Genomic DNA, 25997 nt, shown 5'->3' with positions numbered 1-25997 from the left:
AACAAATTAAGGAGCTTCTTAAGAAGGCAGGGGGAGGGGTCATGGTCTTGACAACCAAGGACAAAAGATATGATCATTAGTAACTGTCACAAAGCAGAGCTGGCAGGCAGGTTTCAAATTAATTTGCACCCCAGATTCACCTGGCCCCTTGCCCGGCACCTCATCATGTTAGCAAAGAGCTGCGGAAACTCACATGCACACTCCCATGCACACCCACAGTCATGAAAAGCAAACTAATTGACATACTGCAAAGATGGGTCATCTTTTTGACTTTTATCATCTCCAAACAGTTAATTTTCAGAAACTCCAAAAAGGGGAGCAACTTCTACAAATCAGTTTCTCCCCCTCGGCACTGCATCCCGGCATCGACAGGGTGGAGGCCAGGGAGCTGCTCCACAGCCACGGTGCCCAGGAGGGCCCCGGATAGAGGATGACCAGCCCCAGGGTCTAGCGTGCCCAGGGACGGGGGAGACCCTGGCCCTGGCAAACTTCTCGGTGCAAACCTTCTCTCTGGCCTCTGCCCCTGACGTCCTATGCACAGGTGTCATCCCCACCTCTCCGCCCCCCAACAGACTTCTTCCTGTCGCCGCGTACCTGGGGAGCTCATGGAACACACAGGCCTGGGCCCCCATCTCCGCCACCCCCAGGGACCCCAACTCAGAGAGCCGGGCCAGGGACAGAAAGGCCCCGGGGCCCCGTCTCTACGCTGCGCCCCACACGCACACAAGCGTCCCATTCACGTGGTGCTCCCGGAGCCTGGCACCCGGTCTGAAGCTTAAAATAGGCACACAACCAGCCTTTGTTGGGGAGAGGAAGGAAGGAAGGAAGGAAGATTTCGGACAAAGGAGACAGCACACTGCACCATCCAGGAAAGCCGGGGGGCCTGAGCTGGGCGGGAGGCCAGGAGGACCGGGAGCGGTGGTAACTGGAGGCCAAGTGAAGGTCACTCCGAAGGTGGGGTGGGCCCAACTCCCCGGTGCCACCAAGGGCCAAGGAAGCAATCTCGATTTTGTCGAGTGGGTGATGAGCTGGTGAAGGTGGCGGGAAAATGACGAACCAATCTCAGCTTTAGAGAGAAGATTCTGGTCATGGGTGGGGGGGGGTCAACCCATCAGAGCGGGAGAGACCAGAGGCTGATCTGCCAGCTGGGATGTTCTGATCGAGAGACGGGGAAACACTTAACTCAAGGGGGGAAGAAACACAGACGGGAGAGAGAAAGGCAGATCCGGGGGTGCTGATGCCCGCATGACCACCCCCAACCTCTGAGCTTCAGCTTAGTGGGCTGTCAAATGCCCAGGAAAAAAACCATTTACATAGCAGTACGATTCTTTACCGCCAAAATGTGGGAGCAGCCGAGATGTCCACCGACAGGTGAACGGATAAACACGTGTCCCTCCACACACGGGAACGTCACTCAGCCACGAAAGGACAGAAGCCCTGACGCTCGCTACAGCGTGGATGGACCCTGAGAACACGATGCTCAGAGAGAGAAGCCAGACACAGAAGGACACACGGTGTGTGATTCCATTGATGGGAAACGTCCAGCACAGGCCGATCCACAGACACAGAGAGCGGATTCGTGGTTGTCAACTGGGGAGGGGGGATCAGGGTGACTGCTCATGGGGATGGAGATCTTACTGAGGTGATGGAAGGTCCTAAGACGGGTTTCTAGAGATTGTTGCACAACTCGACAAACGTACGAAAAAACTGAACTGTGTGCTAAAGTGGCTGAGTTTTATGAAATGGCAATTGTACCTCAATTTAAAAAATAAAAAAGTAAGACTTTTGCCCTTTGCAAGGTTCTCAGGGAGAACTGGCGCTCTTTCTGTTAGAGTCTCAGAGCTGCCCACAAGCCCCCCTATCCACCAGCTTGCAGGACAAGATGCAACGTCACAGCGTGGACGAGGAGGGGGCGGGATGTGAGTGCCTGGGACAAGTCACCCACCTTTTCAGTGACCCGGTCAGGTCTCTGAGGTCTCCTGGGTGACATACGGAATGAACACTTTTCTCTAGACCCTGAAGAGAGAGAGGGAGACGCCATGCCCAAGGGCAGCACAAGAGAGCAGCGGTGAAAAGCGAGGTCCAGAGCTGCTGAAATGAGCATTGAACATGGCAAACCGTGACATCGTCAAGGACGGGGCCTGCAGGAGACAAACCTTCCCAGAACAAGGACGTGGCTCGGCCCATCTCCCTCGGGCTGTGAAGACACAGCAGCCTGCAGGGAGCAATGGAAGGGGTTGAAGTTTGGGTCAACACCCAGCATTCACGCAACTGTCCTGGGCACCGTCCTCTCTAGGAAGCTCCAGAAAGTTCCAAAGTCATGGAAGCCTGGCCCAACCATGCTTCCCTAAGAAATTACACAGGAGCTTCAAGAACACAAATGCCTGGGACTTCCCTGGCGGTCCAGTGGTTAAGACTGCGCTTCCACTGCAGGGGACACGGGTTCAATCCCTGGCTGGGGACCTAAGATCCTGCATGCCCCTCGGCACAGCCAAAGGAAAACAACACAAATGCCGTAGGAAATACAATTTTAAAGACGACTATTTGTTTCCAGATGCAAATGAGAAAACCTGTAATAACACTTTGGTGAGAAGAAGGCACTTTTTACACCACAACAGGGTGTACCCAGAAAAATGCTTCCATTCAGTAAGCAGGAAGCTGAACTGTCTGTGTGTCAGGGTAATTCACATTCAGTTGTCTTTCCCTTCAAACTATAGGGCCCCAGGCTTTATGAAACATGGAGCAGAAAACAATGGCCTCCGTCACAATTATTTGCAGGTGGCGAACAAGAACCACTGGAAGAACTCAAGCTCCTGTAGAAGCCTCCTGCACTAGGTTACAGCCAAGGAAACAAATCGCAAATGTAGGCATCTTCCAGTGACTGCAGCCAATCAATTAATCCTATATTCAAAATCAGTATAGGTGTTCAAAAGCCACACAAAAGACCCACCTAGAAAGAAGTCAGCATTTCTAAAATTCTCTAAAAGCAGTGTGATTTTTTTTTTTTTCCTCTCAAAACCAGAACACGAGATGATATAAAAACTAACCCAAATCTGAATGGCCATACTTCCTAAGGATCAAAGGTGAGGTGTGACCTTTAAAGGAGAAAATAACTTAGTTTTGTTTCCGAAAGGTGTCTCCACCAGGGGTGATTCTGCTCCCTGGGGGCAGGGGGTGACGTCTGGGGACATCTGTCATTGTCACACTGGTGGGGGAGGAGTCCTGGCATTGAGTGGATGGGGCCAGGGATGCTACTCCACGCCCCCCAGTGCCCAGGACAGCCCCCCACAGACCCAGCCCCAATGCCAGCAGTGCGATGTTTGTCAGCACTGCCAAGGGGAAAGACCCTGGTCCATCACGTGAACCCAAGCTGTAAAGCTCATATAATCGTGGCCCAGTGGTCCCCTTCAGGGCACACATCCGAGTGGCTCCTGTGGGGTACACTTAATCAAAACCACCCGAGAAGCTTTCTCTTAAGTAGATGTGCTTGTTCCTCGATAAAGTTTCAGAATCCAGGCAGGTGCACGTAGACCTGGCTTTTGTTGTTGTTGTTTTCCCCTCATTTTTAATAACATGAAGAAACAACTGTCTTTGCAGATTCTTTTTTAAAGCTCCAGAGGGGATTCTTATGTGCACCCCAAGATTGAGGGACTGGTGTCAAGCTTCAAGTGATTCCTTCTCTCCCCTCCCTGACAACCCAGTAATTCTACCCACCCACCTTCCTCCCCCCCAGAAAACCTTAATTTAGAACATTATTATCAACGCACACGTACCCTTGCCATGTGCCAGGAGCGTGCGAGGTACACGCATCCCCTCATTTGACCCTCGCAGCCATCCTGTGAGGTACCTGCTCCTATTTTATTATCCCAACTTTACAGAGGAGTAAACTAAATCCCCAGAGGCGACACAGCCAAGCAAGCAGCCCGAGTGGACATGGGGACACGGGCCCACCTTCCAGAGCCCGCTACACTCTCAACCCGTGCAAGACCACAGCACGCGACTGAACAAGTCTGTGAACTTGGCGTTTGCCTCGCTGACACCTAGCAAGGGTGCAGGCTCTTTGCTGCTCATCACGCCTGTCTTCCACCGCCCACCTTCCAGCCCTGAGCAACCCCCGCTCCCCAGGAAAAATAAAAGCGCCACCCACTTCCCTCAATATCATTGTCCACAAAACTCCCACTTTGATTCCGGGCTCCTGAGCCCCCAAATTCCTGGAAAATTCGGTCACCAACACGAGCCTTTCTGCTTCCCCTTTGCACCCTGCCTCCCAGAAACAGAACTTGCAAAGTGTGTCCAGAGCCCATCTCCTGCAGCTCACTGCCTTGCCAAGGGGTTTCTGCCCCATGCCCCCTTCTACACCAGGTGATTAGCCAGAGTGGGGGGGATTCCCCTCCACAATCCTCATAACTGACTTCTAACCGAGATCCCCCCATTTCCTCCGGAATAATCAACCTCCTGCAAAACCGGGGGGGGGGGTTGTCTCTCAGCTTCTATCCCACCTCCCTCCCCCACCCCTCCTTTCTCATCACTCACAGACTCCTAACTCTCCATTTCTCCTGATAGCCCTCGGAAGCTTTCTGAAAGGAGCCTGACGCCCCCTCTTCCCTCGGCTCCCCCCAACTCAGCTCTCTGGCCCCGTGCCAGCTCACCCTGAGCCCGAGTTCCTCTATCACCCTCCTCGGCCACCGGGACCCCCAACTCCATCGCAGTCCCCTCCCCAGCTAACCTCGACCCCCAGCTCCAGCCTCGAACTCCACCCCAAACCCCCAACCCAGCACCTCCTTCAGGAACCCTGACCCCAATCCCTAAGCCGGATCCCCGGCCCCTCCTCACAGACCCCGACCCCCGATTCCGTCCGCAGCCGTTCCAGAACTCGCCACCCGCGGCCGCCCGGGCCTCCCATCCGCCCCGGCCGCGCCCTGCCCCCGGCACTCGAGGCGGTGGCGGCAGACCCTGGCCCAAATCGCGGCCGCACGCGCCCTTACCTGCGCTCGCGCCACCACGACCGCCTCAGCCCCTCACGCAGCGCAGCCGAACCCACCACGGGCCCGCGAGCGCTCGCTCCCCTCCGCGGGGGCGGGGGCGGCTCGCACGGGGCGGGCATTGGCGCCCAACGCGGCCAATCGCGGGCGCCGGCGGCGGGAGCCAGGGCTCGGGGCGGGGCGCAGGGCAGGCAGCGGGGTAGGCTGCGCCAGGGAGAGGGGGTGGGGCGTGGGGCGTGGGCGGGGCCGGGAGGCGGAGCGTTGAATGGCACCGCTGCTGGCCACCCGCAAGGGGAGAACGCGCAGGGGGGAGGAGCTATGCTAATACGCAAATAGGTACAGTGTGGGGCACCCCGCAGCGGGGCGGCGAGCCGAGTTTCAGAGGTGACTTAGTGACGTCGAGGAGGCGCGAGGCGTTTCGCGAGTTCGAATCCCGGGTGGGGCCGCGGCTTCAAATCCGAATCCTACCTCACGTGCGGGGGGAGAATATCCCCCTCCTAATCAGTCGCTTGACCTGCAAGACAATAATAATAACTGCTTCCTTTCGTTGAACGCTCTGCATAAGGCTAGGAGGCGAGACGATATTACCCCCCCCCCCGTTTCACAGGGGTGGAAACTGAGTCTCAGAGAGGTTAAACTCAAGGTCATTTGCCCAACCCTGTCCAGGGTTTCTTAATATCCTAACTCCTGGGCCTTGATTGTAAAATGCAGATTCCTGGGCCCCCACCCAAATCGAATGAACCAGAATCCTGAAAGGAACTGAACGCCTGGAATGTGCATTTTTAACATGCTCCCTCGTTGATGTTGGGAAACATTTGGTTTGTCTCCAAAAGTACCCAGCGGTCATGGAGGGGAGACTTTCCTATACAGGAGGATGGAGCCACCGTATTCTGGGACTTCCAGAACTTTGTGCAACACTGTTACTCTGTGATCTGAGCTGCTGGCCTCCCAGCTGGGCCCCCCCACGGCTGCTGTCATCCCTGCAGGAACCTCCCTGCTCACCCCCTGCAGTGCACAGGCAGAACCAGGTGCCTGGGGACAGCATCTCACTCCCCAGCTCCATCCCACAGGAGGAATTACTGTCTGCACAAGGGTTGCAAACTGGCGGCCCGCAAATGCTGTAAAATTCTAAATTCGTTGCCAACATTTAAAAATCAGGTTGTTTCACAAAGAGAAATCCAGATTTCCAGGCATTCTTGAAAAGTCAGGTCTGGTGATTCTTGCAGCCCCAAAGACAGATTAGGGCAGGGCTGGGGTGAGGCAAGTGAGGCACTTTTCTCAAACCCTGAACCTAAAGGGGCACCCCAAAACACTCACCATCCAGATAAATACTGTATAAATGCCATATTTTAAAAAGTCAAAATAAATGCAGAAATAATCCATGATGAACAAAATAACTAAAATTTTAAAGAAAGAAAAGATTTGATTCTGCGCTGGTGCAAACCACCTCCTTTGCTACTCTCTAGCCCCAGCCCTGTCAGATCCTGTCTTTATTTCAAAAATAGTGATGTTCTGTTCATCATGGCTTCCTTTACATTAAATATTGCAGTAAAATATGTATCTAGATGGCTGAGTTTTTTGTCACACGTGGTGAGTGCCTCGCTCTCTCACCCTAGTCCTGGCCGTGTTTATAAATTCACGAAATCTGCCCTGAGCCATTTAGTGGATGGGAAAACTGAGGCCCTGCAGGTTTGTTTGTTGTTGTTGTTCTTTTAATTAATTTTTATTGGAGTATAGTTGCTTTACATCCTGCAGGTTGTTCTCCAGGTAATATGAGGATCATAGTGCCTGCCCGATCACCTCAATGGCTGCAGGAAGTACAGGGTCCAGCAGGGCTGGTGTGATCTCTTGTGGGGGTCACAGGGGTGAAGCGCTGAAATGTTCCCATGATGCCCCAGAGTCCTCGTCACGAAAGTCGGAACTCTTCCCACAGACCCATCCCTCACCCCCATCTTTCTGGTCTCTCTCATCCTTTACAGGTGGCGAGCTGACCTCCCCAACCCAAAAAAGGCGCACTTTTGGGGAATGCGGAATCCACTTCTTTATTGCAGGAAGACTATTTGTAGAGCGAATGCTACACAGACCCCACAGCGGGGTCGGGGGGCACCCACATGCGGGAGGCGAGGGGGCAGGGGCGGGGACAGCAAGCATGGCCTGGCACGGTCCCCAGACCCAGCGGTGCCAAGGCAGGACGGGCCAGCAGCTGGGGCAGGCTCTGGGCCCCCTCCTGCTGGAGAACCCCAGGGTCGGGGCAGGGCCTGGGGCAGGAGAGGCCTGGAGGCAGGCAGAGCCCCAGGGAGATTGTGCTATCAGGGTGTGTCCCTGAGAAAGGGCTGCAGACCCCTGCGCAGCCCCACTTTCTCCGGCACCTTCAAGTGGGAGGGGTCAACACCAGCTGCTGGTGGGCCCTGGACCCGCCACAGGACAGGGGTGTTCCGCAGTGCTCAGACAGGATGCTACCTGTTCTTCTGTGGGCCTGTCCACACGCCGGGCGGTGACACACATGTGCACACACACACACTCCCTCCTTCTCACAGTGGGCCCAGTAAATATTTGCGGAGTGAACAGCCATACAGATGCAGAAGGAAAAAAACACACTGCTACCAAGATGGACACAAACAGTCCCTCTTACCCACGTACAGTCCACGTGGTCACATGACCTCTCTTTTGCGGGTGCACACGCGCACGTACACACACACGTGCCGCTTCCTTGCACCTAATGACACCAGCGCTGTGAGTGGCCCCAGGGAGAGGCCCAGGAGGCAGGGAGCTGAGGGCAGCTCCAGCCACGGCCAGCAGGCAGCTGAGACCCTCAGTCCTGAGACCACAGGCAACTGAATGCTGCCCAGGAGCACATGAGCTGGATGTGGATCTGTCCCTGGTCATGCCTTTGGATGAGACCACAGCCCAGCTGGCCTCACGCTGAGACCACAAATGTGTGCTGTTGCAAGTTGCTGAGTTTGCACTCCTGTGTTCCCCAGCAACAGCTGATGGATACAGATGTTGGGCTGAGAGCCCCCTTACGACAGAGTGCAGCAGGCGTGGTGCTCCTCAGACAGTCAGGACAAACAGGTCCACAGATGCTCTCTGCTAAATCCCGTAACCCACTCCCGAAAACGCAGCTGCACACAGTCACACTCTTGCAGGTGCCAAGGCTCACACGTCACAGGTGTCTGGTCCTCCTGGCAACAACACGACCCACCCCTGCCTACACCTTACACTGGGATCACACGACAGACCATCACACACACAGGAGCCCCACACACACGCTTAGACACAAGCCATCCGCCCAGCGCACCAAGGGGCCCAATGCATCATCCCAGGGGTGCCCCCCACCCCACCCCAGGCCTACAGGTCACCTTCATACTGTCCGACACGGCCTCACTGGGTCCCGTGAGTGTGGTGTCATCTAGACACTCACAGAAACAGAATCTCACAGTGGTGGCGGGGACCCACGCCTTCCTGGGTGCGCCCCCCCGGGGGGCCCCGTAGATGGGAGGAATCGGGCTGGGCAGAGCTCTGCGTCCAGCCCCTCAGATCCTGCCAGTGCTGGGTCCGGATGCCTGCCTCTGGACAGGGCCCGGCAACCCCTCACCAGCACCCCGGGTTCCCTGCCCTGGGCTTGGCGGCGACAAACTGTCTCGATCTCTGTCTGCAGGCTGTGTCCGGGAAGTCCCTCCATATTCATTCCAGACAGTCCCCTGGAGTTGTGCCGTGGCCATCGGCCGGTCCCGGGCCTCCCCTGCCTGCACCCCAAGCCCAGGCGGGGCGAGGAGTGAGATTCCGGGCTGGCGGGGCACTGCTGTGAGCCCTGTGGTTATTGCCTGGCGGCCTGAGACCCAGCCCGCAAGGCCCCCCACCAATCCGTGGGGACGGGGGCAAGAGGGGTGGTCTGGGACCTGGGGAGGGGGGCACAGGCCAGAGGTCATGAGGGATGGAAGGGGGAGGGGAGTGTATGTCAAACACCAAGTTGGAGAAAAGAAAATCTGAGGTCCATGTGCATTTCAACTCCCTCCTCCCCGGCAAGGTCACAGTGATCTAATGTAGGGGCAGGGTGCAAGTCTGGCTGGGGGCACCCAGGGGGCAGAGTCAGAGGTGGGAGTCCTGGGAGACACGGAGATGGAGGAAAAACCGGCTTCCTGAGTCCCTGTGGGGACAGGCAGCTTCCCCCGTTTTCCCATGTGCAGATCAAGGGGGCCACCTCCAGCGCTTGGCTTTGGCGGGGGCGTACAGACAGGACGGGGGGCGGGGCAAAGAGGGAGGGGAAGGCAGAGTGGCGTGACAGAGCCGGGCTGGAGCCCCAGGTCTGCCACAGGCTCGGCAGGGCCTCGTCGCCAGAGACATTGGAGGGAAAGAAGTGGAAGAGATGGTGGGGGGAGGGGAAAGAAGGAAGAGGAGAGGGAAGAGGAGGCGGAGGGGGGCAGCGGGGGCACAGGACGTGGGGAGAGGCCTGGGGCCAGGACAGCAGGGCGCCAGCGGCGGGCGCTCTGGGCTCACATGACGACGCATTTGCCCTTGATGCGGTCTGTCCTCTTCTGTTTGCTGGAGCGCTTGCCGTCGATGTTCAGGCTCATGTTCCGGCGTGTCTCCAGCGTGAGCAGCTCCTGGAAGAGCTCCTTGACGTTGTAGTTCATCTTGGCCGATGTCTCCATGAAGGCGCACTTCCACTCCTGGGCCACGGCCTGGGCCTCGCGGGTGTCCACCTCCCGCTGGGTCTCGTCGCACTTGTTGCCCACCAGCATGACGGGGATGTCCTCCACGCTGCCCTTGATCTGCACGATGAGCTTGTAGATGGGGCCCAGCTCCTCCAGCGACTGCTTGCTGGTGACCGAGAAGACCAGGATGAAGGCGTGGCCCTTGGAGATGGACAGCCGCTGCATGGCCGGGAACTGGTGGCTGCCCGTGGTGTCGGTGATCTGCAGCGTACACACGCTCTTGTCGCAGCTGATGACCTGCCGGTAGGTGTCCTCAATGGTGGGGATGTAGGTGTCCCGGAACGTGCCCTTGACGAAGCGCAGCACTAGGGAGCTCTTGCCCACGCCGCCCGCCCCGAACACCACCACCCGGTAGTCATTGCTCTGTTCAGGCATCTTCCACGCAGCGGTGCGGGGTGGGGCCGGGAGGGCTCGCTTCGGCTGCTAGAACCCCAGACCAACCCTGCACAGAGAGGAGTGTCAGACAAGAGCGACCACCCACTAGGAGGGGGTGGGAAGGTCGGCCTCTCAGAGGAGCGGCATTTCTCCTGCATCCCGGTTGATTTGGTCAACTCTGCCATTCTGCCCTGCACACAGGCTCAGAGCCAGACCCTCTGCCTGTCTGCTTCCCCTCAATGAAATCTGGGGCCTAAACTCCTTCCCCGGGGGGGGAGTGGTCTCTGGGCTGGAAGAGGCATGGAGATGCCAGCGTGGGGTGCACACCAACTGCTTTCCCCACCTGCATGCTCCCCCAGCCCCCAGGTGGCACTGGCTTTTCCCTGGCTTTGTGACCTGGGCAAGCTGCTTTGCCACCCTGAGCCTCAGGTTTCTCCTCCGCAAAATAAGTAAAGGGGTGCCTCTCTCCGGCCATCACAGGCTCCCTGCTCTCACCCCGGCCCAGAGGCTCGTCAACCTCGTGGGAGCTGTGTGGTAGGGCATCTTTAAAATGCAGATTGCAGGGCCTCAGCCCTGGAAGTGGTGAATCTTTTGGTTCAGGGCCACAGCCCTGGGAACTTGCATTTTAAAGCTCTTCTCCTCCCCTCCTCCCATAACTGTGATCCTGGTGCTGGAGGTCCAAGAATTTGCAAATCATGAAGCGGGTTTCCCACAGCAGCCCAGGCTGTAGATGAGAAAAGTAAAACTTAGCCTAAAGAGAGAAAGCCTCGCTCCCTGAACTCCAAACCCAGACTATGGTCTGGCCTGCCCTGGCCTCCCGCTCAGGTCTGATGTGTCCGTAGGAACAGAACTCCCTGCGAGGGGGTCCTCTTCACCCCTCTCCGCTACCCTGTGCTCAGAGAGGTCCAGTGACCTCGGGAGGTCACACAGCACAGCAATTCCTGAAATGATGGAGGTGGGAGAAGAACTGTGACCTGGGGGTGGGAAGGCAGGAAGCCTGTCTCCAAGCATCTGCGTCCTTACTTATAGACACAGCAGAGACCCCTTCCCTGCCTCCTTCTCAGCCATCTCTGAGGGTCCCATAACACGGGGTGGGGTCTACAATGGGATAGAGAAGATATGGCAAGGTTGCACCCAGGCCATGCTACTTCCCTCAGGTGTGTGTGTGGTGGGCGGGAGCGGGGTGGGGGTGGGGCGGGGAGCAAGACCCAATGGTGTGAAAGACCCTGGCGGTGAAAACTCGGGCAAGTAAATTGATGTTCCCGAGCCTCTATGTTCTCATCTGTGAAATGGGAGCAGTCTCAGTGCCCACTCCACGGAGCCGCTGGCACAAGCAGTGCCATAAGCTGGATAAAGCCCTTGGCCAGGTGCCTGGCACACAGAGCCCTCAGTAAAGATGGACGGACATGGTTATCAATCACAAAGGCCCAGGGTGTAAAGCACTCAGCTGGTCGTGGGTTGGGAAGGCACATTCTCAGTGATCAAAAGTGCCAGGTTTGTCAGAAAAAGACGTACGGAGAAGGTAACAGCCGACACGTACCTTACAAATTACGTGCCAGGCAAACTTGTAGGAGCTTTAGCGGTTCTAACTCGTGGGGGACTGTTTTTAGGCATCTTGGTGACATGCATAGCACTTGGGGGTGGGGGGCTGGCAGGGCTGCCAGCCTGCTCTGCAGTCGCTACCCTTTCCTGGGTGGGCACCCCAAGAAGTGAGCTCATCAGCATGCAGCCAGGGGTCACCACCACAACTGGCCGAGGGACTTGGGGTGGTTGGTGACCGTCCGTTCTTCCACCCCAGACCCAGCCCTTGCCTCGCTCTGGGTGCAGACCCCCTGGCAGTGCTCCAGGCCTGTCAGCAGGGGTGTCCTCCGGGAGGGGCCCACTGGGGCCTGGGATCCCTGACTCGGAGCCCCATTCAATAACCCGCAAACCCACGCCAGGAATCCACCTGGTGCCATCTGAAAGCCACCTGCACCTCCCATGGGCTGGGGTTGGGGGAAGGGGCCTGTGGGCACCAAGGCGCAAAAGGGGGTGGCATGGGCTCAAGGTCACAGCAGAGAGGTGGCAGAGCAGAGCAGGATTTGAACCTGGCCCCGGCTGGCTACACAGCCTGGGGTCCTTCCCCTGTGCAAGGCAGCCCACCCTGAGGCTCCCGGGCCAGGGGAAGCTGCCAGGTCCTGGGTCCGCGGAGCCCACTGCTCTGGGAGGTTGGAGCGACCTCAGGTGCAGAAAGCAGGCCCCACCCAGGGGAGGGCCTGGGGGTTCGGGCTGCCTGCCCCAAGGGGGTCTGACATAGGGACTACGTGACCAGTGAGGGGTTTGAGGAGAGGGGGCTCCCCTGGGCCCGAGGAGGATCTAAGTGGTGGGGGAGGGCCGTCCACCAGAGGAGGGGCTCCTGGATGAGGGCCTCGGCTGGGAGAGGGAGCAGGAGAGCTGAACGGGGCGGCGGTGCGGGGAGACGGGCTCGGGGCCCACTCGATTCCTCCTGGTGGCGCCCTGACAGCGGGACCCAGGGGGGCTCCTGTGGGCCGGAGGAGGGGCTGGCTCGGCCGAAAGGCTGCCCGTCAGTACCGCGGGGGAGGGGTGATGCCGGGAGGGAGCTGTCCAAGGTGGGCACGAGGAGGGCGGCCCGGCCGGGGCCCAGCCGGACCGGGGAGGGGGGTCCGGTGGAGGGCCCGGCCCCGCGGCCGGGGAGGGTGGGGCTCGGACAAAGGAGGGCGCGCGGGGAGAGGACCTGCGGGCCTCGCGGGGGGACGCAGCGGGCCCCGGCGCCCCGGTCCCCCGCCCCGGCCTCCTACCTGGGCGCTCGTCCCTGCGGCGCCGCCGCGGCTGCTGCTGGCCTTCTCCGTGTCCGCTCGGGCGCCGCCGCCCCCCGCACGCCAGAGCTGCTGCCGCCGCCGCGCCCGCGCCCGTCCCCGCCCGTCCCCGCCCGCCGCCGGGCGCCGCGCTCCGCCCCTCCCCCCGGCCCCGCGCCCCCGGGCAAGGTCACCGCCGCCCCATCTGGACCCCCGCCCGGTGAACAACGGCTCCTGCCAGGGACGCCATAGGGGTGGGGTCTTCTTCCCCGGGAGGAAGCTGGCGCACCCCAGGGCCACCCAGCAGCCGGCCGCTGGGCAAGATGGGGGCAGAGCCGAGGTCACCCAGGAGCAAAGAGAAGGGGCCAGTTGACAGAACTGCAGACAAGGGGCCTGGGGGAACAGAACGGGACACCCTTGGGCTGGTGGGGGTGAGGGTCCAGGGCAGGGCCCCCCAGCGGGGAGGTCATTGATGGAATGAATAATCAATCAATCAATCAATAGATGTATGAGAAGGCAGAGGTGGCCCAAGGGGGCTCGGGGCAGTGGGGACGTACCTGGAGACTAGTCTCCATCCCGGGGGCGGGGGGGGGGGGGGGGAATTTGTCCTGGCAGGGTGGGACTTGGTTTGGGTGGGTGCCCGTAAGGGCAGGCCACCAAGGCAGAGATGGCATTTGGGCCCTTGAGCTGGGGGCGGGGGTGGGGTGGGAGGACAGTTGCTTTTGAAGCTGGGGGTGAACAAAGGGAGACAAGGGAAATGGATTTGCAGTTTTCTGGTAGGAAAATATTATCTTCATCAAATAGGAGTTGTCTCTGAGAATAAACGTTTGCCTTTGGGAAGCATCTGTGCGGTTGACTTCTGTGTGTCCACGTTTAAGCCAACAGGGTACCATCACCCCTCCCTCCTGAAGACTGGGAGGGTGGAGACTCATCTCAGAGAAGACTGGGCTTTGGGAAACAGCAACTGAACCAGGCAGGGGTGGGTGTGAGAACACCCCAGGGCCCAAGCCTGTTAGAAGCAGGCACCCCTCGATGGATAGGCTGACACTAAGGGTCCCACAAGGAGGGACCTTCTGGGGTCAGAGCAGTCGGAGGGTGAAAGAGGCTCTTTGTAGGGTGATGAGCTCCCCATCATGAGGTGTGTGAGCAGATGGTCGGCTGGAGCCCAAGGGCTCCTCTGGCTCTTGGCTCCTTGATTTTTGCTGACCCAACATGTCTGTGGCTCTGGCTGAGCCAGACCCTTCCTGCTCCCTTGGAGAGGTGGGCACTGCCCCCAAGACCATCTGGCTCCCCCAGAGGCCGGGCCTCTGAGGTTCGTCCTGCTTTGGGGGCTTGAAGGGCCCCATTTCTCCCTGATTCAGCCCCTCCACTGCACCTCCCGGCCTCTAGCACCTGGACCATCCCACCCGCCTCCTTCCTGGCCTCCCAGGACAGCCCCCTCCAGCCCTCCTTCTACCCTGGCCTTCACCGCACAGACTCCCCTGCTCTCATGCCGCCCCTGGCTTCCTTCACTTCCGGGTCAAGGTCCAGCTTCTCAGCCTGGCGTTCGAGCTGCTCCCGACCTGACCCAAGCTCCCCTCCGGTTCCCCATCCAACCCCGGCTGCCTGGAGCTGTTCCCCGGACACACCCCACTCCTGCCCTGTCCTAGGCCATGTGGGGCACCACAGAGGGTGGCCCGACCCCAGCCCCACATCTCCAAGTGCTCTCAGCCAGCGATGGAGACAGCCCTGTGGATCTCCACGTCCCGGCCAAGCGCTCCTCTGAGCCTCAGTCTCCCCATCTGTGAATGAGGATCGCCATTGTCTTGCCTCCCAGCGTTGCTGGGAGCGATCTATCGGGCATGACGTCCACCCTCCTGGGGCTGTTGGGCACACAGGAGCTCAGAGATGACAGCCCTGCTCCCTCCCGCTCCGACTGCCTGCCTGCTTCCGTCTCTGAGTGACCAGGGGCACTGGGCCGGGCCTCCAGCCTTGGGCTGGCCCTCTGCTCCTCCGGGCACCAGCCCAGGCGGGGGCAGGCTGACTCATGCCTAGGAGTGTGGGCACGCTGCACTCTGCAGCTGCTACTTATAGCTCCCAGGCCAGGCTCCGGGCCGGATGAGCCAGGAGAGGACAGGCCCCAGAGTCTCCCCCTCGCTCTCCCAGGCACGGGGCTCAACGCCCACCCGAGCACCCCAAACTAGGACGGCAGTGCCCCCTTTCCCGTGGCCGGCCGGGAGAGCCCTGGCCTTCATGCACCAGTGCAAGAGACGGTTGGGTTTTATCAGCTCAGAGAACGGGATCGGCTCCCCTGGGGTGGCCCAGCTGGGAAGAGACCGGGCTGGGGCTGGAGCTCGGGTCCATCAGGTTCTGAAGCCACAGCCAGCCTTTCTGCTGTCCCAGGCTGTCTGGGGGCCTGGCCCAGGGACGCACACCTGGACTTTGGCTGTCCTTGATCTGCAGAAGTCCTCTCAAATGTAAAGGGACAACAACTCACCTGAGAGGTCCCTGCTCCTCGCCTGGCCTTGCAGCCTATGGGCCTCCTGCCAGCTGCTCCGGGTGGGGGCCGCTCTCCAGACCCACCGTTCAGGGAGGAAGGTGGCTGGGTCTCATGCTCTGTTCTTTCTGTGCTCCCGGGATTAATGCAATTACGTGGGCGAAGCTGAGGCTGGGCGCCACGGCCTCTCACCGATGCTGCTTGGCCCACAGAGGTTTTTATTTGTTTTTAACTTTGGTGTCAACATTTAAAAATAAGAAGGTCATTTGTCAAAACACAGTTTGCCTTAAAAAATGAATGGGCTGGTGTCTCGAGCCCAAATTCTGCCCACCAGCTCCTGTGGGAGCTGGACCCCAGCCCCTGGTGGAAGATGCTGGTCCTTCACTGAAGCCACCTGCCTAGCCCCTGGGAGTGGCCTGAGGGGCTCTTGCACATACGGGGCTGTGTTGTCATCAACACCTCCAAGGAGCGGGGTCATTGGAGCCTAAGCCATCAGCAGGATGAACCCCTGCCACACTTGCATCCTTTAACAGAGAGCCGGACAGCTTTGATCAGTCAGAGAAAAGGACCATGACATGCAGGGAGACCTCAGGGCCTTTGCACAGGCCACTCCCTCTGCCAGAAAAGCTCTTCACCCATCTTCTGACTCCAGTGAGGCCCTCAGAGACTCCCCGCTGACCACACTGCTAAATTAGTCTTTGTCTCCCTTCGTGGCTCTCCCTCCACCTTGCTTATCTTCAGGGCACTTATCACATTTTGTGTCCATCTATCATCTGTCTCCCTTGCTAGAATGTGAGCTGCCTTAGGTTCTAGGACAGTGGGTCTCCCCTGGGGGTGATTCTGCCCCCAGGGGACCCTGGGCGATGTCTGGGGACATTTGTGGTTGCCATGACCAGGGTGGGCTCTTGGCATTGAGTGGGTGGGGCCAGGGAGGCTGCTCCACACCCCAGGGCATCCAGGACGGCCCCCCAGAGGATGACCCAGCCCCACGTCAGCAGTGCTGGGGGGACCCTGGGGTAAGGCAATGGACCTCAAACGTTTCCCCACACCAGCATCCCCTGGGAGCTTGGTAGAAATGCAAAATCTGGGAATTCCCTGGCGGTCCAGTGGTTAGGACGCCGGCTTTCACTGCTATGGACCCAGGTTCGATCCCTGGTGGAGGAACTAAGATCCCACAAGCTGTGCGGCGCAGCCGAAAGAAAAAGAACAGAGAAAGAAATGAAAAATCTCTGGCCCTGCCCCAGCCAAGACTAGCTCAGCAGGAGGCCCAGCTGGTCCCTCAAAGGAGAGGGCATGTGAACCGTGGCGGCCTTTTCCTTTGCTTTAAACGCAGCACCTCAGCTGTGCCTCCCAGGCACTGAGACGGGGGGGGGGGGCTCTAAACGGCCCACCTGCCCATCCCGGCTCTCTCCTGCCAGGCTGGGCACACAGCAATCACTTGGGCCCTCGGCGAGAACACTGCGGTCTGCCAGGTCAGCTTTTCTTGCCCCAGGAGCTGCAGAGGCCTGGAGGGTGTCAGGGTCGGGGAGGGATGGGGTCTCCCTTCTGCAGCCCAATCTGGCCTCAGCCAACTGACAGCCAGGAGAAGAATTCTAGGGTCTTCCCAGAACCACCCCAAGCCCTGCAGCAGCCCCCTTCTGCCCTCAGGAGTCCCAGCCCAGTCCCAGCCTCTAGGAGGCTCTCAAAAGGTCAGGTGGGTCGGTCACTGGCTCTGTACCAAAGCTGACAGACAGCTCAGGGTGGACACAGGCTGGGACATTTGGGCTGCATGACCCTCTCTTCCTGGCAAGGCTGAGGGTCCAGAGCTGGTGGTCAGGGCAGGCCTGGAGGCGCCGTGTGCAAGGACACAGCATCCCGTCCGATGCCTGTGTTTCAGGGCCCAGAAGATGTAGACTGGCTGGGAACCGGCGACCCCCTCCCCGGCTCCACACTAATAACTTCTCCACCAGAAACGCAAACAGCAGACAACAGAAGCCGCGACACTGTTATTACGCTTGATTCAATCTGCGAGTCCTGGGTCCCGCCTCCTAACTTTCTACTCTTTTGTCTCCAGATCATGGAGGGGGACCCGGCTGACTGCATCCAGCTGTGGCTGGCACTGGGAGCCCCGACTGCACTCGGCTCGGGGGCGGCGGGGCCGGTGAGGGTGACGCTGTACCGAGGACCAGAGCTGAGTCCTGGCTCAACCCTCCTGCTTGCTGAGCCCCCGCGTTGGGCGCCCATAATCGTGCTGCCAGGAGCCTGCCTGGTCGCAGCCAAGCGGCTAGGGGTGGCCTTGACCCAGCCAGGCACATCCAGATAAAGGTGGCGTTTTGTGCTGGGAGTTTTGTTTCTTTAAACAGAAAGGCGTTTGTGCTACTTGGGAACGCTCGTGTCCAAGTGAAGGTGGCTGTGCCTGGTTGACACCAAGCAATACACAGGTCATTAGCAGGCGTGTGCCCCCTCTCCTCCGTGAGACACGCACACAGATCCCAAAGCGACACGTCCTAGATGGCGCAAAGTTGCACAGAGATGAAGGCTTTCGTGGCCAACGTCCAGTTCCATGTCAGGGCTGGTCCAGGGCCCCAGGTGGTGGGTGACCAACCCACAGGCTTCTTCAGCCAGAGCTGTCACCACACGGCACCTGTCGTGTCAGAGCGGGTGTGGGGGAGATGGAGCCACTGAGCTGGCCTAGACGAGAAGACCCTGGTCTAGGCTGGACACGGCCACCATGAGCCGGAGGACCTCAGGAGTGAGGTCGGCCTCTCCGGGGCCCCCATCAGATGGGACGACCATTTTTCTTCTTACCTCAGCTTTCAACTTTGATCCTTGGCCAAAGCAGGGAAAGCTGACCGGAAATGACCAAGTGACACCATCATCCCTGTGGCCCCAGGAGGCAGACCCCAGGGCTGACCCTGGCCCCTCCAACCACAGCAGACGGGAGGGGTGGCGTTGGGGGTGCTGGCGGGGCAGCCTGGGTCCTCTCCTACGACACACAGCTCCCCCCAAACTTCTTGGGGTCCCACCATCCCTGGGGGACCTGGAAGCAGTTTTGCTGGGTCTGGCAGGACCACAGAGAGAGGCCAGAGCCTGGCAGACAGAGGCTGGGCGGGCTGGGGATCCGAGGATGCCGGGGACCGGGGTGGCGGTGTCTGAGGGACGGGTGGGGCGCCCCGGGGTTTCCCCCCTCACTGGTGTGGCAGCGCCCTTCGTGGTCTGGAAGCTGGCTTAGAGTGAGGGGGGATGATAGGACCCTGAAGCCTCCAGTGCAGGGAAGGGAAGGGGAAATGCAACTGATGGGTGGAGAGGCTTGTGGTGTCCCCAGGCATCCCAGGAAGCTGATGGCTGGCGGGAGGGCGGGGCCCCTGCTGTGCGTGTGCTTTAGCTAACGGAGGGGAAGGAGTATGGAGTGGGGGAAGCCTGGAGCAGGCTGCTCTGCACCCACGGGGGGGCTTCCTACTGGATTCAGGGGGACGGGGCCCCTGGGGGACCCTGCCCAGCCCCGTCCCACGGGCCACACCCTTCTAAAGGCAGGCTCTGGAATCTGGCCACTCCGTGACATCTCGCCCACCCGGGGCAAAGGTGGAGTGAAGTAGGGGCAAGGGTCGCCAGCAAGGGTGGGTTTAGGACAAGGTGGAGGTGATGGTCCCATGCCCACAGGGGTCACTTTCCCAGCATGGGGACAGGGTCAGGCCATGCGGGGTTCAGACGTGGGTCCTGGCAAAAGCCAGACAGAAGTGCCTGGAGACGGGCCCAATACTTCCAACAGAGTGGAGGTGGGGGGCCTTGGACACACGGCCCTGCCCCCTGAGACCCATGTCGACACCGAATGAGGTTGGGGCCGTGGCAGAGGTTGTGTGCTCTCCTGCCCGCGGAGCCGGGCAGGTGGCAGCAGGCCAGCGCCTGGGACGCCCCTTGGGACAAGCAAGTAGCGGCTCCTGGAACCCCACCGGGCTGGAGTGACGGGCTGGAGGCCCCACCGCGCCCAGGGCCACAGGGCAGAGGGGCCCGTCCTCGCCGGGAAGCTTTGACAGCCCCACTGCCACAGCCAGTCTCCCCAGTGTGGGTCTGGGCAGCAACCGCGAGTGAGAGGAAGGCAATCAGAGGTGCTAGGAAGGAGCCTGGGCCCCATGGCCGAGTGGACAAGTGAGAAGACAGGAAGGGTATAAGTAATGGGATGGGCTGCGGAAGCCAAGGCCGCGCCTCCAGGCTTGGGGGCAGACACAGTCAAGTCCCCCCGGAAGGGCCCTCAGCCCTGGCTCAGCCCCGAGCAGGAGACGGTTGCCAGGACTACACTAACAGAGCTTGCTGCCACGGAGGGGAGGGTTCGGGCCAGCCCCACGGGGCTGTTAGGCTCCTGCGCTCCCCGAGGGGGGTCCTAGCTTCGTGTCTGGCCTGGGGGAGCTGAGTCACATGGCCCTTGACCCTGGCCTGCGGGAGTCGTCTTGCTCTGGAGACCCTGTGGCCAAGCTGCCCCAGGCCTGCCCGCACTCTCTGCAGCCCTGGGGCTCTGTGGCCTCGGGGAGCCGAGCAGCTCAGCCCGGCCTGGAACCCCAGCCCCTGGAAAGCAACCTCTCCGGGCAGGGCGGCCGCACCAGAAAGCAGGGAAGAAGAGGGCGGCTCCGAGATCCCTGGAACCTCCGTCTCCCCAGAAGCACAGCCTCAGGTGGCAGGAATCATAGCCCCATCACCCCCACTAACCACGAACGAACCGGAGGCTCCTGGCCAGAGGCTCCTGGCTGGCGGACTCCTTTCAGAAACCCCTCAGGGCATCACGTGACAGCGACTGGACCCTCTGCTCACCCTGGGGACAGGCCCGCCACGTGCTGCAGGGCCCCAGGGAAGGCGTGGGGGGTGGCTACGGCGATGGCACTGTAGCCATGGCTGCGGAGGACAGAGGCTGGCCTCTCCCGCACTCGTCTACAGCCAGCGGTGTTTAGGGGTGGGGAGGGTCTGCGTCTGACCCCACCTGGACCCCCGGGGCCACCTCCCCTGCGAGTCACCAGACCCCCACGCCCACGGATGACATGGCCACACAGGTTTGGTGAATACTTTTAAGAGAAGAATTTGTAAAAGTAGTAGCGGTGCCCCAAGGCTCAGGGTGTAGGATCTGGGGCTCAGTGCAGTCCCGGGCGGCCCCTCTGTGCGCAGGCGCAGCCCGGGGGCTGAGCTCGGACCCTCGGGGGAGGCGAGGCTCCAGCTGGGTGGGGGCAGGGCGGGCACCCGGCGCGGGATGGTCACCACTTGAGGAAGACCATGCCCGCCAGGACGGCGTAGCCCAGCACCAGGAAGAGGACCTTGAGCAGCCGGTCGCTCTTCTCCTCCAGCTCCTTGGCCAGGATCTCAAAGAAAGTGACGAAGAGGAACGTACCGCCTGCCAGGCCCTGCAGCACCACGGAGGCCACGCTGCTGGGCACGCCCTGGGCACTCTCGATGCCCAGGCCGAGGCTGATGCCCAGGGGGATCATGGCGCTCACGGTGACGGCCAGCTTGGCAGCGTCCCTCAGGGTCATGGCGCTCCTGGCCATGCTGATGCCCAGGGCCACGGCCACCAGCGTCTCGTGGATGGCCACCCCCAAGAACAGGCTCACCACCTTCTCCCCCTCCTCCTGCAGGCCCAGGGCCAGGCCCTCGAAGACCGAGTGGGCCGACAGGGCGAACACCAGGCTGAGGAGCCGCAACGGGCTGGAGCGCGACAGCTCCTGGACGCTCAGCCCGTGGCTGTGCATGTGGGGCTCCCCATAGAGCGCGTGGCCCCGCGAGCCACCCATGAAGGGGCTCTCGTACTCTGAGTCGCTGCCCACGTCCGAGCTGGCGTTGAACGTCTCCAGGTCGATAAAGGCCGGCCTCTCCTTGCGGAAGGTCAGGACAAGCTGCTCCAGGAAGACGGTCATGAAGAAGCCCAGCAGCATGATGGTCTCAGCCAGCGGGTAGTCGGTGCTGATGTGCCCAAGACTCAGGACTTTCTGGAGCTGGGGCAGAGGGCGCGAGAGGGGGAAAAGACGGGCAGAGGTTCAGAGGCGCGACCGCCGAGACCCCGCTGCCCACGCAACAGGTTCTTCAGACGTCACCTTTCAAGTAGCAGAAAGACCCAAATCATACAGGTCTTAAAGAGGGGTGGTGGCTCATCCTTGACGGATTTAAAAATAAAGGGACTTCCCTGGTGGTCCAGTGGGTAAGACTGCGCTCCCAATGCAGGGGGCCTGGGTTCAATCCCTAGTCGAGGAACTAGATCCCACATGCACGCCACAACTAAGAAGTCTGCATGCCGCAACTAAGACCCAGCACAGTCAATAAATAAATAAATATTTAAAAATAAAAACTCTATTAGAAAGGGACTAGGCCTCACGTCATGTCCACTATGTCAACCAATTTAAAAAGAGTGTAGTGGGCTGCATCATGACCCCTAAAAGATATGTCCACCAGGAATCTCAGAATGTGACCTTATTTGTCAGAAGGGTCTTTGCAGATATAACTGAGGTGTGATGGGCTGAATTGTGTCTCCCCAACAAAAGGAAATTTCTATATAAAAGTCTCCCAACCCCTAGTGCCTCAAAACTAACCATACTTGGAGATAGGGTTTTTAAACAGGTGATTCAGTTAAAAGGAGGCTGTGAGGGTGGACTTAATCCACTAGGACTGCTGTCCTTACAGGAAGAGGAAGAGCCATCATCTGAAGAGACAGCAAGAGGTGGCCATCTACAAAGCAAGGAGAGAGGCCTCAGGAGGACCAAACCCTGCCAGCACCTTGGTCTCAGACTTGCAGCCTCCAGCCCTGGGAGAGAATAAGTGTCTGCTGTTTAAGCCCCCCGTCTCTGGTCTTCTGTTATGGCCACCCCAGGAAACTCACTCAGACACACAGGGAGAGGCCATGTGACAACAGAGGCAGAGCTGGGGTGATGGAGCCACAAGGTAAGGGACCAAGGACCGCAGACGATCCGCACAAGCTGGGAGGGACACGGGATAGACCTCTCTCACGGCCGGAGGACCCAGCCCACCGACACCTTGGTCTCGGACTTCTGGCCTCCAGACTGGGATATCAGCCAGGGCTTCTGGCCCTGATGCCTGCACGGGGCTGGCTTCCACACAACCCGGAGGCTGTTTCCAGAGCCCCCCACCACTCCACCCCACTGGGTGAACATGCTGAGAACGAGCATGAGGCTCGCCGGCACATCCAGCCATCCTCGTCAGATCCTCGAGTCAGCGCTGTCCCATAGAACGTTCCGGATGGTGGAAATGTCCTCTATCTGTGCTGTCTGATATGGAAGCCGCTAGCCTCGCGTGGCCCACGAGGACTTGAAATGTGGCTGGTGCGGCTGAGGACTGGCACGTTGAAGTGTGTTTGACTTCAATTCACTGAAACCTGACCAGCCAGAATGGTGAGTGGCAGCCACACCAGACTGTGAGGCAGACACTCTGGCTGAGGCTGGCAGGTGGCCAGGAGGAGGGGCCTGACTCACTGAGGCGTGGGGAGTCTGGGGCAGGGGCGCGGCCCAGGAGTGGTTTGGGAAGGACTGTTAGAGGGCCCCGAGCACTGAAGGGGGATGGGGAAGGGCAAGGTCATTGCAGCAGTCCAGGCCTGAGGGGTGGCACTGCGGGAATGTGGGAAACGGCGGGGGGTGGGGGGGTGGGGGGAGGGTGCAGAGGGTGTCAGAGAGGACTCCGATCTCATCCTCACTGATGCCAAGTGCACAAGTTTTCCACGCTGTGTAACAGAGGAATGCAAGCTTAGCAGCATAAAACACCTCCCAGCCCTCAACGTCAGGGGTCCAGGCACAGGATGGGGCTTGTGGATAAAGCAAATGGCACAGTGTGGCCAGGGACTGAGGGTGGCTCCCAACCAACAGCCAGGGAGACACTGGGCCCTCAGTCTGACAGCCAGGAAGGAACTGAACCCGCCTTACAATCACACGGGCTCAGAGGCCAATCCATCCCCAGTCAAACCTTGAGATGAGACCACAGCCCACCGGATACCTTGATTGCAGCCTCATGAGAGCCGGCAGCAGAGGACCCAGTCAAGTGGTGCCCAGACTGCTGACCCACAGAAACTGTGTAGGAATAAACACGTGTTGTTTTAAGATGCTAAGTTTGTTATAATTTGTTACACAGGAGTAGCTAACTGATACAGGAGTTGAAGAGAGGCCACAGTTGCCAGCTTCAGGACAAAGTGCATGTGTCTGGGGCAGGTGGTCTGGTCAGGTAATGGCTGATGAGCCCACCAGCCGGGAACCCTAGGTCTAGTTCAGACCCCTTGTTTACCAGATAAGACCCAGAGAAGAGACGCAACCAACTTATGGTCACACAGCAAATTCATTTTCTACTTCCCATCACCCTTATAGTGTCAAGGCCCCGACCTTGGTACCAGGGTTGAAAAGCACCAGAGATGGGGAGGGGCAAGATAGGGGTAAGGGATTAAGAAGTACAAACTATTATGTGCAAAATAAATAAGCTACAATGATATACTGTACAGCACAGGAAATATAGCCAATAGTTTATAATAACTATAAATGGAGTATAACCTTAAAAAATTGTGAATCACTATGTTGCACACCTGTAACTTATACAATATTGTACATCAACTATATCTCAATTAGGGAATTCCTTGGCTGTCCAGTGGTTAGGACTCTGTGCTTTCACTGCTGAGGGCCCAGGTTCAGTCTGTGGTCAGAGAACTAAGATCCTCCAAGCCACGCAGCACAGCCAAAAAAAACAAAAACACAACTATATCTCAATTATAAAAAAAAAAAAAGGAAAGAAAAAACAAAAGGCACCAGAGACGACTGGCCATAAGGTGCCAAGGGCTGCTGCTGCCACCCCAGGGAGCCTTACCTTTTCCCTCACGGCTGGCAGTAAAGCATTGAAGCACGTGGCCAGAAAGACCCCGCCTCCAAAGGTGTTGCAGAGTGAGAGGATCTTTTTCGAACGATGGGCCTTCTCAAAATCCGTCTCGATGATCTTCACGGGGAGCAGGGAGCCCAGCAGCATGAAGAAGAACACGCCCACCATGCAAAGGATTTTGGCTACCAACAACTTCACCATGGCGGCGGCCCGGGCTGCTCCGGTCACCGGTCACTGCAGGGCCAAACCATGTGTGGGCGCACACTCCCCTCTCACGAAGCGCTACGGGGCCCAGCCAGGCAGCCGGGGGCTCATGCCTCAGTCCAGCCACTGTGAATGTCAGGGGCAACCGCGTCAGCTATTGGATTGGTTATCTGACCAGCTAAAGCAACCAAGCCCATCACCCCCAGTACTTCACCCCATTCCAGGCCTAGCACACGTCCCTGTCTCCTGCAGAAAATTCTCCACGGCTGCACTGTCCAACACAGCAGTCGCTAGCCGAGTGTGTGTGTGTAAGTTAATTAAAATTAAATAAAATGTAGGCAATTCCCTGGCGGTCCAGTGGTTAGGACTCCACGCTTCCACTGCGGGGGGCACAGGTGCGATCCCTGGTTGGGGAACTAAGATCCTGTTATGTGGCACGGCCAAAAAAATTTATTTTAATTAAAAAAAAATTATAGAAAATGTAGAATTCATTTCCTCAGTTGCGCTACCCACATTTCAAGTGTTCCATAGCCACTTGAGTCTAGCAGCTGCCGTACTGGACAGCACAGACAGAGAACATTTCCATTGTTGCAGAATGTTCTGGGTCCCACTGCCCTTACATAAAATCCAAAGACTTTACCCTGAGGCAAAGGCTCTGCACCATCAGCTCGGGCTCCACCTCACCTCACTGGCCTTTGTGGTCCCTGACGGTGGCAAGCCCGTTTCCGCCTCAGGGCCTTTGCACCGGTTGTTCTCTTGGCCTGGACCACCTCTCTCCCCTGACCTTCCAATGATGCTTGTCTTTCAGGCCCTCAGGAGGGCCTCCCCCTGCCCTAAATGGCATCCCTTGTACCCACCGCAAGGCCTGGCGCAGAACAGATGCTCAGTAACCGCTGGCTGAACAAACGGATGAGCTGAAGCATGTGGACCTCTTTACGGGGACTCAATGAGCCAAAGGAAAGCAGATCTCGCCCTAGATAGACCCGAAAATGTTCCCATTAGAATGAGGGACTGCGGCTGCTCCCCTGTCCTTAGGCTTTCTCCCCAACCTCCCAGTTCTCACTGCCCGCGTCCCCATGTCAGCTCAGATGCCACCAGTGGAGAGGGGTCTCCTATCCCGTCCCCTGGCATCATTGGTGCTACAGGGAACTACATAATTTAAAGTCTCTTAATGTCATCACTCGCCCTGGGCTGAGACTGCCACGGGAGCAGGGAGTGTGTCTTCCTCAGCCCAGAGCCAGGTACAGTAGGCGCCCAATAAATATCTGCCGAGCGTCGGGATGCCCCAGTCTGTGGCGTGGGGGTGAGGGTGACCTGGACGCCCTCAAACCGGGGGCTGATGGGGCTGGGCAGCGGGGACGGGTTCATTCATTCATCCTTTCACTCAGCACTTATTGAGCGCCTTCTGTGTGTCCCGCGCTGCACTGGGCGCCCCGCTCGAGAGGGGACAAGTCGCGCTCCACCGGGGGAGCCGGACGCAAATCACACAGATCGCCAGTAAAGGCGGGGCCTCGGCTTACGGGCGGCAGAGCCCGCCAGGCCCCGGGCCGCCCCGGCCCTCAGTCCCGCCCCGGCCCACACGTACCTCCGCCGGGTCCTCGCCCGCCCGCCGGAGCCGCCCACCGCTCAACCG

General features: G+C 59.1%; 3 protein-coding genes across 4 annotated transcripts in view; all 3 read right to left on the bottom strand.

The window, feature by feature from the left end:
* The window catches only part of GNG7 (G protein subunit gamma 7), a gene marked incomplete at its 3' end in the record, with an annotated part of 151652 nt that extends 146552 nt beyond the window's left edge, over nt 1-5100 (bottom strand). Inside the window, exon 1 of the mRNA XM_082835452.1 lies at nt 4986-5100. The remainder of the gene's footprint in view (nt 1-4985) is intronic.
* A 4375-nt stretch (nt 5101-9475) lies between these two features.
* On the bottom strand, nt 9476-10072 carry DIRAS1 (DIRAS family GTPase 1; the record flags this gene model as incomplete). Its single annotated transcript, XM_082835856.1, has 1 exon — nt 9476-10072. The coding sequence occupies one exon, from the start codon at nt 10070-10072 to the stop codon at nt 9476-9478; it is 597 nt and encodes a 198-aa protein (XP_082691982.1).
* A 10335-nt stretch (nt 10073-20407) lies between these two features.
* On the bottom strand, nt 20408-25332 carry SLC39A3 (solute carrier family 39 member 3). 2 transcript variants are annotated; one of them, XM_082835771.1, is made up of 3 exons: nt 25222-25332; nt 24152-24490; nt 20408-21294 (listed from the first exon to the last, which is right to left on the bottom strand). In XM_082835771.1, the coding sequence occupies exons 2-3, from the start codon at nt 24359-24361 to the stop codon at nt 20560-20562; spliced, it is 945 nt and encodes a 314-aa protein (XP_082691897.1). In that variant the 5' UTR covers nt 24362-24490; nt 25222-25332; the 3' UTR covers nt 20408-20559. The 2 variants fall into 2 exon arrangements, with proteins under 2 accessions (XP_082691897.1, XP_082691898.1); XM_082835772.1 differs by lacking the exon at nt 25222-25332 and having other exon boundaries at nt 24152-24543.
* Between the last annotated feature and the right edge of the window lie 665 nt (nt 25333-25997).

This window comes from Leucopleurus acutus, assembly GCF_964270905.1.
Source record: "Leucopleurus acutus genome assembly, chromosome: 3".
In the NCBI taxonomy this organism is placed as follows: Eukaryota; Metazoa; Chordata; class Mammalia; order Artiodactyla; family Delphinidae; genus Leucopleurus; species Leucopleurus acutus.
Note: the sequence above shows the minus strand (reverse complement) of the source record. Positions and strands in the feature narration are given on the sequence as shown.